The following is a 16721-nucleotide window of genomic DNA, read 5'->3' as shown; positions in this document are numbered from 1 at the left end:
AGAGAATTTTTTTTAATATTTATTTTTTAGTTTTCGGCGGACACAACATCTTTCTTTGTATGTGGTGCTGAGGATCGAACCCGGGCCACATGCATGCCAGGCGAGCGTGCTACCGCTTGAACCACATCCCCAGCCCCCAATAAATGCTTTTGAGTGTGCCGAGAATTATGAAGTTGTAAGTTCTAGGATGTGTCCTATTTTTAATATTGTGGGCCTGCTTAGAAGTAGGAGAGAAGTGGGAAGAGTGTCAGTTTGGGAATCAGAAGGATTTGGGATTGAATCCCAGCTTGCATTTCTTATTGGCTTTCTAAACCTGTGCGTATTGTTTAACTTCTCTGAGCAGCAATTTTCTTGTCTGTAAAGTTGGAAATAATAACCCCTACCTCACGTTGAACACTACGGAGGTCATAGATGTCAAGTATCTTAATACTGTGTTTGGCACAGGGTGTGATCCCCAAGAATGTTAATTCCCCTTCACCTCTCAATGCAAGTAACAAGTAAGAATTGCTTATCTTGCTTCAGCAACCTAAACCTAATGAAACAGTAGTAGTTCTGTTTAGTCTAGAAAACCAGTCGTTCTTATTGAGTTGTATATCTTATCCTGGAAGCTCATGGAAGTATGCATATGTCTAGCCGTCTGGGTTGGAATAAGGATAATGTGAAGGATGGTAAATAATAGTCTGAACTGTGTTGTTGGTATGTCTAGTTAAAGAACTATGGTATCTGATCCAGCATGGAAACAGGGAGCTAATTATATTCCTGACACGGCTTCCTTAGCTACTACAATCTATTCTAGGTCTTTATGTCCTCTGTAGAGAGGGAAACCGCCAGGAAATTGAAGCAATGGAAATAATAATCTCTTATGTTTGAAGAGCACTTTATGATTTTAATGTATTCAATATATATTCACACCCATTATCCCATTTGATTCTCAACCTAATCAAATGAAGTAAACAGAGAAAATATCCCCTTTCTGGTGAAGGAAAATAACCAAGACTCAAAAAAGGTTAACAGCAATTTTGTAGCGAAATTGGGAGTAGAACCTTTGTCCTTTGACTCCTAATTCATTGCTCTTTCCACTGTACCACTTTGTAGCTTGGATGATTTTGGTCTAAATGAAATATATCTGAAAACATAAATAGAGCATAATATTTTGTTATATAACACCCCAGCTGCTGGATCTGGTTTAGCAGAAGCTTGAAGAAGAGGGTGGGAGGTAACCAAGAGTGTAAAATGAGTTCTGAATTTTGGAATGTTTAACAAAAGCAGCAGAGAGTGTTCAGAGCATTGACCGGGATGACACTAATTCTTCAACCCTCGTATATTATGGCTTTTTGGCCTTTTGACATTGTGTCCCTGCATCTCTAACATGTTCCTTCACCTTATCTCTCAACTACCTACTTCCTTCATTTATGTCATACATGCTTGGTGGAAACCTGTCCCTGTGACTCATTCTCCCATCCCAATTAGTACTAATCTTGTTTGTCCTGAGGCATTTAACTTTTCTGTTACTCTACCAACCCTTTAAAATTTACTACATGGAATTTCCATTCATTGGAAGCAATCTCTGCTACATAAATAAAAGAATATGACAGAAGACACATTGCAAATAATAACTGATAAAGCTGTATTATTATTATCCTCTATATTTTAGTCATATATTTTACTTCTTAATCTCAGCTGAAACTTGAGAATTCTTTGCTGTGATGATGTTGCTTCCCTCCATACTTTCTCCAGCTTGTCAGTAACATGGTTTTGACCTGGTTACATGTATGACGTGTGTAGGGTGGTGCTGGGGGGAACTTTGTCTAGTGGGGAAACATTCTTCCCACTTCCCAAATTCATAGGAATTAGCAAACTTCCTGTTCCTAATGTGATTGTAAGCAACAGGAAAAGACTCAGAGATAATGAAAAGATTGAAAATTTTTTAAAAAGTGAGGGGGGGCAGTGGGGGGAGAGGATTGTATAAAGAAGTTCCCAGAGGAGATGAGGAGAGAATGTTGCAAAGTTATTAGGTAGAGACGTTTACCTCAGGAAGGAAAAAAAAAAAAGATTTTATTTTGTCTGGAGATGATGTAAAGGGAAGACTTAAGAAATTCTGAAGTAGAGAAGATTTCAGGGATAGCATCTACCTTTCCAGTAAAGCAAGAAGGAAGGTTATTTGCTGAGGTAGATTTAGGAACAGTAGAAGTTTAGGAACAGTAGAAATATTTGAAGTAGTACTTTTTTTGAGTTTAGGAACAGTAGAAATATTTGAAGTAGTACTTTTTTTGAGTTTAGGAACAGTAGAAATATTTGAAGTAGTACTTTTGGTAAACTTGGTCAGAGAGTCAACAGTAAGGTTGTGGAATGGTAAAAACAGCAATGGGAATTAACTAGACCACCTCCCCGTTTATTGACTTTAGTGACTAAGCAAGTAATCAAGCTAGGAAGCAAAGATAAAAGGAAATGGCAATACGAAGGAGATCCACTAGGGGGAGAAGGCCCATTCTTCCAAGACAGGACTAATTACCCATTTTTCCACCCTCACTACAAATTGCCCTACTTCAGGTCCTCAACAGATGAATGTGGCAACTGCCCCCCTACTAGACTCAAGCTTCCAGCCTTTCTCCCTTCCAAATCATCCTTCATTATACTCATCACCCTGTTGCATTTATGTTGAATTAGCTATCTCACCTGTTAGTCTGTGAGCAACTTGAAAGGAGTTTCAGAGCCTTCTCTATGCCCTTGGGTCTAACACAGAACCTAGTGTGTGGTAGGTATTTAGTACTGTTTTTCTAAATTGAAAGCCACTCATTAGGTTGATATTTCTAAAACATAAATCTGATCATGCCACTTTCCTATTGAAATTTTTAAAATGATCCTTAGCATGAGATTCCAATGCCTCCAGGGTCTCTGATACTTATGCTCTTCAATGCTTTGTATCTTGCCATCTTCTCCCCTTCCCCAGCCCAAGCCCTATCTTAATTTAGTCATACTTAACTAGTACTTACAGTCCTTTGGCAAGCCATGTTCTTTGAGCTTTGTGCTTTCATATATATTTTCTCTTTACCTGAAACGCCCTACCTATTCTTGTCTACCTAGCAAAGTTTGGCTCAGTAATATCAGAGCAGGTCTCAACACCCTCTTTCCAGTTACCAGGGTGGGTGAAAGTCAAAGCTTGTGACCCAATCTATTTTATCCTTGTTTTTCTTCCTTGCAGAAAAAGTTGAGGCTAACCTATTCATTTTCTCTGTTTTGTATAGATGTCTACTGGGCAAAAATGAATCTTCCTGATGTTTAAATGTGAGAGTTGTGATGGTAAACAAAGAAATCGTCTCTCCTGAAACACAGCTAGAGGCTCTATTCATCCTAATACCCCCTAGAAAACCCAAAACAAAATAATCCTCCAAATACCCTAACAGACCAACAACAGTAAGGACCACACCTTCACTGGCATAGGAAAGGCACAAAAGATAGATAAACTACCCTGGGAATTGTGCCCTAGTCGTATTTAGTCTAATTAAGACTAATTAAGACTAAATCAGGCCACTGCTAGGTGAATGAAGGCACTATCGCATAGTGGTTAATTATGTAGGCATTGCCCATAGGGATCTATATTAAGTCTTAGATCCATAACTTATTAGCTATGTGACATTGGGCAGGTCACTTAACCTCACTGTGTTATAGTACCCTTTTCTGTAAAATGGGAGTAATAAATAGAAGCTACTTATTATGAGGATGAACTGAGCTACTAAGTGTGCAAGACCCTTTAAATGGTGCCTAGCTTGTAGTAAATGTTCAGTAATATTGGCCATTATTAATATTTTATTATCATAATCTAATAATTAAATCTTGGGTGTGATATACTGATAATGGTTTAATGTTTTCTGTCTCCTGGAGCTGCTAGAGCTTTAATTCTTGATCTATTTGTATAGAATGGTAGTGATGGGGGCCTTCTGACTACTAACTATTCACCCATTCATTCATCTAATTTACTCATTCAACACATATTTATTAAGTAACCTGCTGTGTGCTATGCACTTAGTAAAGAGATGTAATATCCCCATCCTATTAATGGTTTCTTCCAGGTTCCTCAGGGTGTTTGGAACTCAAACCTTTAATGAAGGTGGCAGGTAAGAGTAAGGACTGGTATAAACAAAAGCAGGAAGGGTGACTGGGGTAGTCTAAGAAGAGATATGGAGGAGCTATATTTTCTCAAACCATTCAAAGTCAATTTTGTTTTCCCTACTTGCTGAGATTTTTTTCTACATATAAGATCTATGAGGGGGTGAAGGTAGGATACAGGGGGTCAGACTGGAAGACTGCCTTGGTCCTAAGACTGTTCTTTGAGTACCAATGACAATTCTAGAGCAGAGTGTTTCAACCCCTAACACAGAAACTGAATTCTGGACTGGCTACCAAGTACCCTTGCCAGCTGCTGGCCCTGAAGTTGGTTTGGCTCTGCGATAGATCTGTGTAAGTTGGGGCCCAGGCTCCTTGCTCAGCTCAGCAGCTTGTATTGATCTCCGGAGTTCTTTTGTCTCCTCCTTCCCAGTAGAAGCCTCTCCTCTCCCCCTCTCTCCCTCTGCTTCTCAGGCTCTTCCGCTTTCCTCCTCTGCCTCTAATGAATTGAAATCTCTGAGAGCCGCCACAGCTCTGGTAGTTTTACAAAACTGTCCTTGCTCTTTCTGCATTTGCCCAGTCAAGGGTGTCTTTGCCTGAGGTCGCAGTGATGCTATTAGTCCTGGTGATGATTGCATAGCAACACAGAGCAGCTCGGAGAGGGGAGGAGGAAAAGGAGAAGGAGGGCAGGGAGGTGGGAGAGACAGAGGGAGAGTGTGCATACAGCAGCTGTCGGCATCCCTGTCTCAGGGACTTCTTTGCTGATTCACAGAGGCAGTCCAGCCCCAGCCTCCCAGCTTCCAGCTACCGCCTGCTTCTCAGACCTGACGGAATCAGAAGGTAGGCCACAGAGAAATTATTTCCAAGCCTCACCCTTGTTCAGCTGGCTGAGGGGAAATAACTAAAGGAGGGGAAGCTCCCGAGGTACTGTGTAAGTGTGTGTGTGTGTTGCGCGCGCGCACAAGCCTGTCTGCCTGTCTGCCTGCATGTGCCTTTGGGGAAAAACTTGCATTAAAAATGCTCATAATGAAGTAGCCCCTGCTCAGATTCATAAAGAAAAAAATGTCCAGGAATACAAACTCAAAGCAATTTGATCAATGGTGATCCAAAAATGAATAAGAGGTAGGTCCATGGTCTGCTTCTTTGAGAGGAGAGGATTATTTATTTATTTATTTTAGGTTCTCAATGACATGCTTTTTGTCCAAGGGTAGATTTCCTGGTGAGAGGGAAGGGAAGGTGTGTAGAAAACATTGGCTAGAAAAGGAGAAGAGAGGAAACACAGGACCTTTGAGTAGATTTTCTGAGCATATGACTATTCTGACCGGCAGATAAGACACAGGAGTTCTTCCCTGAAGTAAACGGGGCTCTGACCTAAGAGCCTGGGGCTCAAGGGCTCATCTAATCTCTGCATATACTTCCTGGCTCCCTTCATTTTCCCTGTTGCATTTCAGTTCCTTGTGTTCTTCCCTTGTTTCCTTTCTACCCCCCTGTAATCAGGAGGCATCTCTCTATTCTTGAGAACATAGCTTGGAGTGGTTCAAAATCGAGCTTACTTCTCTTAGAATCCAATCCCCAATTTCCTTCTGCTCTCCCTACCTTTCCAAGGATCAGACCAAGCACCCCAGCCTGGTAAATGAGCCCAAGACTGTATGGGTAGTTAAGGTTTATTCTTCCTTTGGTAGACAGGTAGAGACAGGCCTCATAGGTACTGGGTCCAAGCAGGTGGTGGAGCTGGGGTGGGTTGGGATAGAGGAGGAGGGATGTTAGCAGCATCTGCTGTCTGCTTCCGTTGAGCCTGGTGTGTGCTGTCTGGAAAAGAACATACTTTTATGTTTTCTTTTTGATTGTTCAAAAGAACAAAGGCCTTTAAAAAGCTGTCTAGTTCACCTTACTCCTGACTTTTCTAAAGAAATCCTTGTTTCTAGATTAAAGGTCCTCAAGTAAATCACCTTTCAAAAAGACCCAGTGTGAGCCACAAACCTCAGATTTTTCCCTCTAAATTTAGGTGGGGGAAATGGCTCCAAAAAGTCTTAAGGCCTTCCAAGGAACCCCCCCCCACACACACACACACTGCGAAAAGGTAGTACTGCAAGTTGAATAAGTATCCTATCTCTGAAAGCAGACTGAGCTCCTCTGTCCCCGGGAAGACAGGCCTATTTGCAGTCCAGTTCCCTGCAAACTATTTCTGTGGGATGAAGGCACGTGGAAAGAGCTGCTTTTCCTATGAAACTTGTAGCTCCAGGTATTCAGCCCTAGCTAAACAGCTCAGAGCTCCTACCTGAAGCATCCTTCAGCTCTGCTATCACCTAAAGGAGGGGAACATGGCTTGAAGTAGAAACAGCAAAGGCACAATAACCAGATATAGAGAATGTATCTGGGATGCAGCCTCTAGCCACAGATGCTCAGAAGTTTCTGATGTTGAATTTGCCACAGTGTCAACTGGGATGGAGTCTCACTAATGAAATCTGGGAAGATAACCTTATAAACTTATCAGCAATAATCACTCATAGGAACTCTACTCAGTAGAAATTATACTATAAAACTACATTGCTCCTTTACAAAGGATTCTAAACACACTTTAGAAACTAAAGTAACAAGTAAATCCTTTTATGATAGCCTTTATTCTGGGAGATCATTAATAAATTCTGTTCTACATTGTTGTTGTGTATGTGTGCATGTATGTGTGTTTATGTGTATGAGCATTCTGTGGTTCAGTAGATTTTTGGAAATACTTCTTAACTGAATTTTCTTTTTTGGGACTCACAATGTACATAAGCATATTAAAGGCTCTGAGAAGTACTGCTGTGAATAAATAATTTTATTTAACCCAGAATATCTCAAACTGATTTTACCAGGGAACACTTTTCTATATGAAAAGCACTTTAGCATTTTGTAGACATGATTTTGAGAATTGCTGCTAAAAAAGACCCGCAAACAACCAAACAAAAAAAACTTGAAAGCAGTAGTCACATGGAAAAAAAAAACTTGTAAAATAATGTAGTCCAACACTGCATTTTTAAACATAAAAAACCCAAGAGGTTAAAAATATTCTTCTCCTCATAACTGGTAGGTTTCTCAGATTGTCTTCTGATTTCCAGCTTACTGCACCCAACTGCTTCTGCTTCTCTAGCAGGTTCTGTCTTGTGAAATGAGTTCCAGGAAAACTAAGCAGATTTGAGGAATAATATTTAATTTCAAATCCAACATTTGTATTTAATACGTTTCCTTTAGTATTTTATTATATTTCCAAATTATTGACTTTCCTTTCAGCATGGGATTTGTGGCAATTTAAAAACATTTTGTTGAGGCTGGGGTAGTGGCTCAGTGGTAGAGCACTCACTTATTACAGGTGAGGCACTGGGTTTGATCCTCAACACCATATAAAAATAAATAAATAGGGGCTGGGGTTTTAGTTTAGCGGTAGAGTGCTTACCTAGCATGTGCAAGGCCCTGGGTTCAATTCTCAGCACCACATAAAAATAAATAAATAAAATAAAGGTATTGTGTCCAACTATAACTAAAAAATAAAACATTAATAAATAAATAAAGGTATTGTGCCCATCTATAACTAAAAAAAAAATTTAAAACATCTGTCATGAAATATTTTGTATATTCAAAAGGGTATAAATAATAATACAGTGAAAATCAAGAGTCCCTACTACCCAGTTTAAGAAACATACTAGTGGAGTTAAACCCCACTTTCCATCCTTCCATAATTAAAATTCCCTCCCTCCAAAGTAACCACTGTTCTGGATGTAGTGCTTATTACTCCCATGCATTTATTTATATTTTTACTACAGATGTATGTATCTTTAAACAACATATACTATTGTTTTATATGTTTAAATTTTATATTAATAGTATGTTTTATATATATATATATATATATATATTTCCACAACTTTTTTTTTTATTCAGTATTATATTTGTGAAATGCATCCATGTTGTAACATGTGGCTCTAGTTCACTATTTTTTTCGCTGATCTATTTATAGACATGCCGTAATTTGTCCATTCTGCTATTGATGGATATTGAGGCTATTTCAAGTTTGGGGTGATCACAGTTAGGGCTACTATGATCATTATTGCATAGATATTCTTAGGTGCTTTTTTTTTTTGGTACTGGGGATTGAACCCAGGGGTACTCACTGAGCCACATCCCCACCCTTTTAATTTTGAGACAGGGTTACAATAAGTTGCTTAGGGCTTTGCTAAGTTGCTGAGGCTGGCTTTGAACTTGTGATCCTTCTGCTTCAGCCTCCTGAGTTGTAGGTGAACATTTCAGGAAGATATGTGGGATGGAATTGTCCCCTCACAGAGTATGAACCTCAGCACCCTCAGGCGATATTGTATTCTCCAAAATGGTTTACTAAATTATACTCCCACAAGCAGTATATAAAAAATTCTGCTTTATTGCATTGATTGGCTCTTGGAATAAAATTCTCATCCATGGGGATATATCTCTGATTTCTTCAGAGGAAACTACATTTCTCAAAATTGCTTTACCACTAACTTCTCAGGAAGACATTTTCTTGTTTCCATTTGTAAACGAAGGGATTGGCCTAGGTGATATCGAAGGTCCCTTCCAGTTTGACAATCTGAGTTCCTCTGATTTATTCAATAAGTGAGGTACATCTGAAGCACAACCTTGGTTTTTGGCTGTATTGTACGAAATTACTTGAGGAACACATAACAAAGTTAATGAAATGTGTGTCTCCTCTCTTACTGCTATGCCATCAGGTACAAGGGCAGTGCTACAAGAGGGAAGGCAGTCACGCAGCATCACCTTAGATTGGGGAGAAGAATCTGTGGCCCATGAGAAGGGGAGTCTTCTTCCCATTTCCATGTTATTTCCCACACTTCTCCATCTTAGAAGTCTTTCCCTATTTCTTGATATTTTCTTCCCCCAAAATTATTTTAAAATATATATGATATATATGCATATATCTGATATGTGAAAATCCCTTCATACAACTCGCCAGAAATAATGTCAACGGTTTGGTGTGTATTTATGTAGGCTTTCTTTCTGTACATATGCACATGTACCGTTTAATTTTTTTTTACAAAATTGGACTTCTACTAGACATACTATTCTGACACTTGTTTTATTTTACCTAAATATATATGCTTGACATTTGTTAAATCTTTCTAACAGCTTACATAGTATTCCATCGTGTGAGTGGCTATCATAATAGATTACATTTGAGTCCTCACTGAATGCCAGAAACTATGGATTAACTGCTTGCAACAAGGCTACAAGGCAGGTATTTTTTGTTATCCCTACTTTATAGATGTAAGAAGTAAAGTACAATAAAGTTAGGGAGCATGTCCACATCTGTTCTAGTAAGTGGTAGAGCCAGAAGCAAACCTGAGCATCCAGGCTCCAGGCCCATGTCCTTAAGCAACACACTGTGCCATCTCTTGGACATTGCGCACTTACCAGTTCTCTGTTGATGGACATTTGAGTTGATTGCATATTTTTACTATTACAATCAGTACTATAGTAGACATCTTTGTTCACTTCTGTAAGTCTTTGTGTAATGGAAGTTCCTAGACTTCTCTAGGTTTAAGGAGGAAAGAGCTTATTCTTTAATTCAAAAAATATTTATTAAACTCTATGCACTGGGGAAGCTCTGAGCTCAAGCTAAGAGAGTTGACCAGAACTTTACTTCTCAGATGCCCTAGAAAATTCATTTAAGTGCTTTGTAAAATTTGCCAGCCTGGTGCTGTCCCAGACCTAAGACTTAACTACATCCTATCTGTTCTTAATTGCTTGTATCTTTGCTGGGATAGTGGTATAACTGAATTGGTGCTTGGACTTCCATCTGATGGGCCATAGCCAAAAATCTTCTCCACCTTCTAGGATGTCAGTGACTACAATGCCTCAGATTCTGGGTTCCAGGATTTACACAGGCAGAATAGTATAATGGTGAACTTATAGTCTGGGGCACAACTCTCTGGGTACAAATCCCAGCTCTTCACCACAAATTCACAGTGTGACTCTGCACATGTTACTTACTGTCTCTGTGCCTCTGTTTTCTCATTGCACATCAAATATAACAGTAGTAATTACTTCACAGGGTTGTCATGAAGATTAAATGAGTCAATTTATATAGACTTCTTAATTAATATATGCAAAACATGGAATACAGTAAATTGTAACTGCTATTATTTATTTGGATATAGAAAAGCTGCTAAACCAGTCTTGCCATAAAATTATTGAAGAGCTCCATGATATTTTGGAGAGGAATGGGGAAGGAGAGAAGTAGCTGTTATTAAATGGGTAATATGTTCACATCGTTCAAAATTCAAAAAGTACGCAATAATATTCAGTAAAAAAAATCCTATTAATGTATCTACTATTGATGATGAAGCTTTTGTGGTGTAATAATTAAATTTCTCAACCTGGCCAGTGATTGTATGGGGATTTGCTTTATAATAATTCAGTATACTTTACATATATGCTTTATGCAATTTTTATAAGTATATTTCTTTATTAAATAGGGGGAAGATAAAGGGAAATACCAAAGGAATCGAGAGAATTCTCTACAGTAGCTATTCAGTTCCTTTATCTGATGGTAACAGGTTCTTTGGTATACTTCCAATGATATTTTATGCAAATTTAAGCACAGGTTTTCCTTTTCTATACAAATGTAGATTAACCATCTTGGTTTTTTTTTCTTGTTTTCTTTTTACTGAAATATATCTTAAGAGGCTTTAAATAAATTGTTCTTAATTCTTTTTAAATAGTTGTATAGACCTTAATTATATGGAGTTATTTTATTTAAATAATCCCATAGTAATGGGCATTTAGTTTGTTTGCAACTTTTTGCTGTTTCAAGACTTGCTAACATTGTGCATACAATTCACATAGATGCAAGTAAATATGTATACAACAATGATTATACCTAACACTTACTGAACCATGCACTATTGCCAGACACTGTGCTAAATTATTTAACTACATGGTTAATTTTAATCATTAGAATAATTCTGGTATCACTGTAAAATAATGTTTTATATGTGTAGGTAATGGTACTCTAAAATGACCATGATATAGCAAGTAAAAAAAAAAAAAAAAAAGGACACAAAATGATAGCTAGCATATGATGACTATTTTATTTAAAAAATGCATGTATATATTTTTTACAGAGAAACTATCATGTCTTCAAACCTGTTATTAATGGTTATCTCTGGATGGTAATATTAGAGATTATTTTTATTTTTATCCTCAGGATTTTTTTGTATTTTCCAGTTTTTCTATAAAAAACATGCATTAAGAGCTGATGGAATGTTGCCTACTATGCACAAAGCCCTGAGTATGATCCCTAGTACCACAAATCAATACAATTTTTAAAGAGGATAAACTTTTAAGGTCTGAGGACATAGCCCAGTGATAGAAGATTTGCCTAGCATGCATGAGACTCTGGGTTCAATCCCCAGCACCACAAAAATCTGTTGTTTTTTTTTAATTTTAAGAGCATCATTATCCTTGAAACAAAAATAAAATATTAATATAAAAAGAAGTCTGAAAGGAAAAGAAAATGTTTACATATACACATGGAATATTACTCAGCCATAAAGAAGAATGAAATTATGGCATTCACTGATAAATGGATGGAACTGGAGACTATCATGAAAAGTGAAATAAGCCAATCCTGAAAAAAAAAGTCTGAATGTTCTCTCTGATATAGGAATGCTGACTCACAATAGGCAGTGGGGGGCAGGAAGGAAGGGAAGATTACCTGATTGGACAGGGTGGAGTTGGGGGAAGGGAGAGGAGATGGGAATGGGAAAGACAGTAGAATGAATCGGATATAAATTTCCTATTTTCATATATGAATACGTGACCAGTATAACTACACATCATATATGACCACAAAAATGGGAAGTTATACTCATGTATATATGATATGTCAAAATACATTCTAATGTCATGTATAACTAAAAAGAACAAATAAGAAAATTTAAAAAGAAGTCTTAAAGTAAGCCTTTTATAGCCTTTATGCTCATAACACATTCATAGCAATACATTTTTTTTATCTGAGTGACCAATTTTTTATGTTGGTGTCTGATCATAGAGGAATCATTTTTTAGCCATTCTTTGGGGAATTTACTTGTGAGTAAGGAGCTTTGTAGCTATTTTCTCTAGGGATTTTGACTGCAAAGTATTCTTCTGGCCATAAACTCTTGTGCCTTCATAATCTGTAATTGTTTCTAATCTTTGGGCTACAGACCCCTGAGAAAGAGGGAAGAGTACTTGATGCAAGTAATCTAGAGATCTTTAAATGTACAAGTGTTTTTCTCACTCTGTAAGTTCTAAAAGTACAGATACTATTGTGGGCATGAGTGGGTGAAGTGAGATTTTTTTTTTAAATCTTAAGAAGGGGCCCTTACACCTAAAATGTAGGGAACCACTGGAATAGAGTCTAAAAATGGTGACTGTTTAATCATCAGCATTGGGAATTCAAGAGACTCAGTTCTTGCCCTTTAGATCAGGATTTTTATGAATTTTGCCAGGCATTAAGAGAGAGCACCTTTATCATTTACAAGCATCGTCTTTGCCACCCATGCTTATCACATTTGTGTACATTTGTATATATTCACTAAACCATCAATTGGTTTGTACATTTAAAAGTTTTGCTCAAAACTCTCCTTTTCTAAGCTTAGCTCCTGACACCTAAAACTTATAAGCACAGCTATTATGTAACGCTATTCTCACACTTCTTAGCATACCAAATTTTCTCTTTCTCCTGTCTTCCCTCTCTTGCTGATGGCAGTATTGTCCATCCAGCTCCCAAATTAAGAACTCCTTCACGTCCCTTACCTTTCACATCCATTTGATCACTGAGCCAAATACATTTTATCTCTCTTATGTATTGCAAAGCTGTGCTGCCTGCTCTATCCTCACAGCCTGCCTGTTATACCAGCTATTCAATGGGTTCTTCCCTTGGGAGAATCACTCCACAAGGCAGGCAGAGGACTCTTTATAAAATGAAATTCTGGTTATGTCACTCTACTGCTCAAAGTGCCTCCCTGTTGTCTTCAAGATAAAGGCTAGAATCCTCTGTTTGTCATTTAAGGCATGGCCCAATCTGGCCAGAGCCTCCTTTTCCAGCCTTATCTCCTGCTACACCACACAAAGCACCTACCTTGTCCTCTGATCACATTGAACACACCACATTTTATTTTTGTGTTGTTTGGAATGTTATTTTTTGTTTTATCTTTTTTTCTCTTTTTCAACTGGGGATTGAACTCAGGGTCACTCGACCACTGAGCCACATCCCCAGCCCTATTTTGTATTTTACTTGGAGACAGGGTCTCACTGAGTTGCTTAGGGCCTTGCTAGTTGCTGATGCTGGCTTTGAACTCATGACCATCCTTCCTCAGCCTCCTGAGCTGCTGGGATTACAAGCATGTGCCACCATGCCTGGTTGGCTTGTTTTATCTTCTTTGCCTATTGGAAGTTCCATTTCATTTTCATGACTCACCTCAAGCATATTCATTGTTCTTGAATGCGCTTGAACTTACTGGATAAAAGTCATCTTTCCCTCATCTGTCTATTTACTCAATCCCATAAATACTTCTATTACAATGAAAATAACACTTCATGGTCTCTATTTTCCCTGTATGTGTTCTCTCTGTATGTGAACTCCTCAGGATCAGGCTCCATGACTTTTTCTTCTCTGTTCCTCCTAAACTCTAGCTAGACTGAACTCACTGTTCTCTGAATATACTGTGTCTTCTTTTTTAAAATATATTTTTAGTTGTAGATGGACACAATACCTTTATTTTATTTATTTATTTTTATATGGTGATGAGGACAGAACTCAGTACTTCACATGTGCTAGTCAAGCACTCTACCACTGAGCCACAACCCAAGCCCATGCTATGCCTTTTTGTGACATCAGCATTTGTAAAAGTGGGTTGATCTGCTAGGAATGCCCTTCTCCATTTCTCTCCTCTCTGCATAGGCAAACATCTACTCTTCTTTCAAGACTTATCTCAAATAGAGTGTCTTTGAATCTGCACATTCTCAAATCGAGTTATCTGTTCCCCACTCTCTGCTCCCCTAGCCTTCCAGTCCAATCTTGATTGTAACATTTGCCTATGTGAGCATTCTGTTATAATTATTAGTTTACCTGACTGCCTATCCTGCCTACCTCAGACATCAATTCATCTTTGTATCATTGGCATCAAGCTAGCATGTAAATAATAAATAATGACTTAATCAATAATTAAAGTATTTTATGGCATATGGTGGCCAAGGAAGAATTAATGGATCATCAGTAAGCTTTGAATACTTATTTACATAACTGATCAAGGCACTTGTGGGTAGGTGCTAAATTCACAGACTTTTTCTAGTCTTGACTCTAAATTTGTCCTTGTTATTCTTCCAGGTGCTTAATGCTCAAAAGTCAGTCTACTGCCCATCCTCACCCCCCATGAGCCTTGGTTCTGATGCAACCTATGGTCATGCAGGGATGCCCTTACACCCTCCCACGATGTCATGAATGGCGGGCTGCTGACAGATTCCATCAGAGCAGCAGTCTCCGAAGCACCCAGCCTCAGGTAAGAGTCCAAAAGTAAAAGAAAGACCTGTGGAGAAAGAGTGGACATGGAATCTATGTGAGTCCTTGGGGTACCCATGTTTCTTAAGGCTTAGGGGTGTTCTCTGTATGCATGAAACCCTTTGGATAGCATGGGGTCTCTTTGAGGCCCATCCATTATCACTGATAAGGCCTTTTATTGGGGGCATGGTGCAAGGAAGGTGTTGGGCTGGTCAAGCCAAAAGGCCCACTGTGAGTTACAGATCTGGGGAGGCTCAAGAATAGCATGGACTTTCAAAGCATTGCCTAGGACGAATCAAGGCCTTCCCTTGCTTTGTGATATACCTCACATTCTGCAGGTATCTTTCTCATGCCATTGGCTCTTCCTCTCAAGTCCCCAGTATTCCCTGTAGTTCCTGGCTCAGCCAAGATTAGAACTCCTGATTTCATACCTGTCTCTCCTCTCTCTCTTCTCCCTTCTTAACACAGTGATGGCAGTGTATATATCTGTATGTGTATGCTGGTAGGAGGGTAGACGATGTGTGAAAGACAGTAATCTAGAGAGGGCATCTATATTTCCTGATGATGAGGGAGGTCCAAGGAAAGTTGAAGGGAGATGCATAAGTATACTTTGGGTTGCTTTGAGATCCAGGGGCCACAGGGATGTGAGCAAGCACTATGTCTCCTAGAGTCTCACAATTGGACTGCAGTGCTGTGTCACTGCTAGGGTACCAAGGGCAGCTAAATGTACAGGGAGAAGAAAGGAGGGAGAAAGTAGGATGAAGAATGTGGGTTTTGGGGAGCCTATATGTAGAGGATGAGGGAAGGTCCAGGTCCAGGAGACATGAAGGTCAGGTCTTTCTGAATTGTTTCCCACATCTAGCCAGAGAGAAATTTCTAGCTCTAGCATATTATCAAACCCAGGGTCATTTTATGAGTCTGCCGGTTACCTACCCCTTTCCTGGAGTGGGGCTTTCATGGGGTTGCAAAATTGAGATGCCTGGGCCCTTCTAAAAGGCTGACTTGCTCAATGTTCACCCATTCCAGGCTTCACCACCTAGGCAGAGGGGCCTGAGAACTTTATTGTGTGAGTGTGAATGGTATATCCCAACTACTCTTTTCTGCCATGGTTTAGTTTCTCTTCCCACACAGCCTTTGTCTCAAAGTTTCAAGGGATGTGTAGAAAGCCCTTTGGGGAGTGGGGTGTGAAAAGCGGACATCTTGGCCACAAAAGCCAGAAGTAGAAGGCAATTGATAAGGAAATAGAAAACAGTTACTTTTCATGATTTGCCTATTTTGTGCCTGGCTCTGTTAGGTGGGACTTGAGAGTATAAAGAGAACTGGCGGAGAGGGGAGAACAGGGTGCTGGAGAATAGTGTGGGAGCTGCGTGGGGGTTAGAAAATCAAGACAGATGGAGGGAATTAAAAGCTAACATGGATGGAACCCAGATTATCGTGGGTGCTTCCTCCAGGACAGCCAGGACAACTTGGTTATGGCTAGGTCACAAAGGACTATTTCTAACTCTGGGGTATATTCACTCCAGAGGACTCTGTGAGACTGGCTTGAGCCCAGTTATGCCAGAACAAGAGAAGCTGCATCTAAGAGCTAGAGCCACTCCCCACTCTTGGCCTGTCATCCCCTAGCCACCACAGTTGGCTCCACCCAAAACCCCTAGAAAGGGTCAGACAGCTGTTCCAACTATTCCTGTAGGTGGACCTCAGCATGGAAACAATGTGAAACTGTGGAAAGCCTAGAAGACTCTGTGGGAGATAAATGAGGATGAGAACAGAACTCTTTTTGGTAAAAATGAAGTGTTTTCCCTAAGTGCTGAGGGGTGGGAACCCAGCTCAGGAATGTTAACCTTTTCCCAGGCAAGTCTGCTAGATATGGAAAAGAGCAGCCACTTCCAGGAGGGGCTCTACTCCTTGGTCAGTGACTTATGGGAAAGGGCTTCCCTGGGCTCCACCAAGGGTAACATGGGCTTTACAGGAACCTCTTTGACACTGGCACCCTGCATGGAGCTGCTAGATTCCGTTGCCCCTCCCTTTTCTGAACAGGTCCAAAGGG

The 16721-nt window shown here is 39.4% G+C and overlaps 1 protein-coding gene across 3 annotated transcripts in view; it reads left to right on the top strand.

The window, feature by feature from the left end:
• The first annotated feature begins 4536 nt into the window (after positions 1-4536).
• Positions 4537-16721, top strand: part of Drp2 (dystrophin related protein 2) — a 41675-nt gene continuing 29490 nt past the window's right edge. For 2 of the 3 annotated variants that reach the window (XM_048797316.1, XM_048797315.1), the window contains exons 1-2: positions 4537-4944; positions 14504-14675. In XM_048797316.1, the coding sequence (XP_048653273.1) occupies positions 14614-14675 (62 nt within the window). In that variant the 5' untranslated portion in view covers positions 4537-4944; positions 14504-14613. Of the gene's footprint in view, positions 4945-10598; positions 10682-14503; positions 14676-16721 lie in introns of those variants that run through there. The other variant, XM_048797317.1, reaches the window with a different exon arrangement.

This window comes from Marmota marmota, unplaced genomic scaffold (assembly GCF_001458135.2).
Source record: "Marmota marmota marmota unplaced genomic scaffold, marMar, whole genome shotgun sequence".
Classification (NCBI taxonomy): Eukaryota; Metazoa; Chordata; class Mammalia; order Rodentia; family Sciuridae; genus Marmota; species Marmota marmota.
This window is presented reverse-complemented; position numbering and strand designations above follow the sequence as displayed.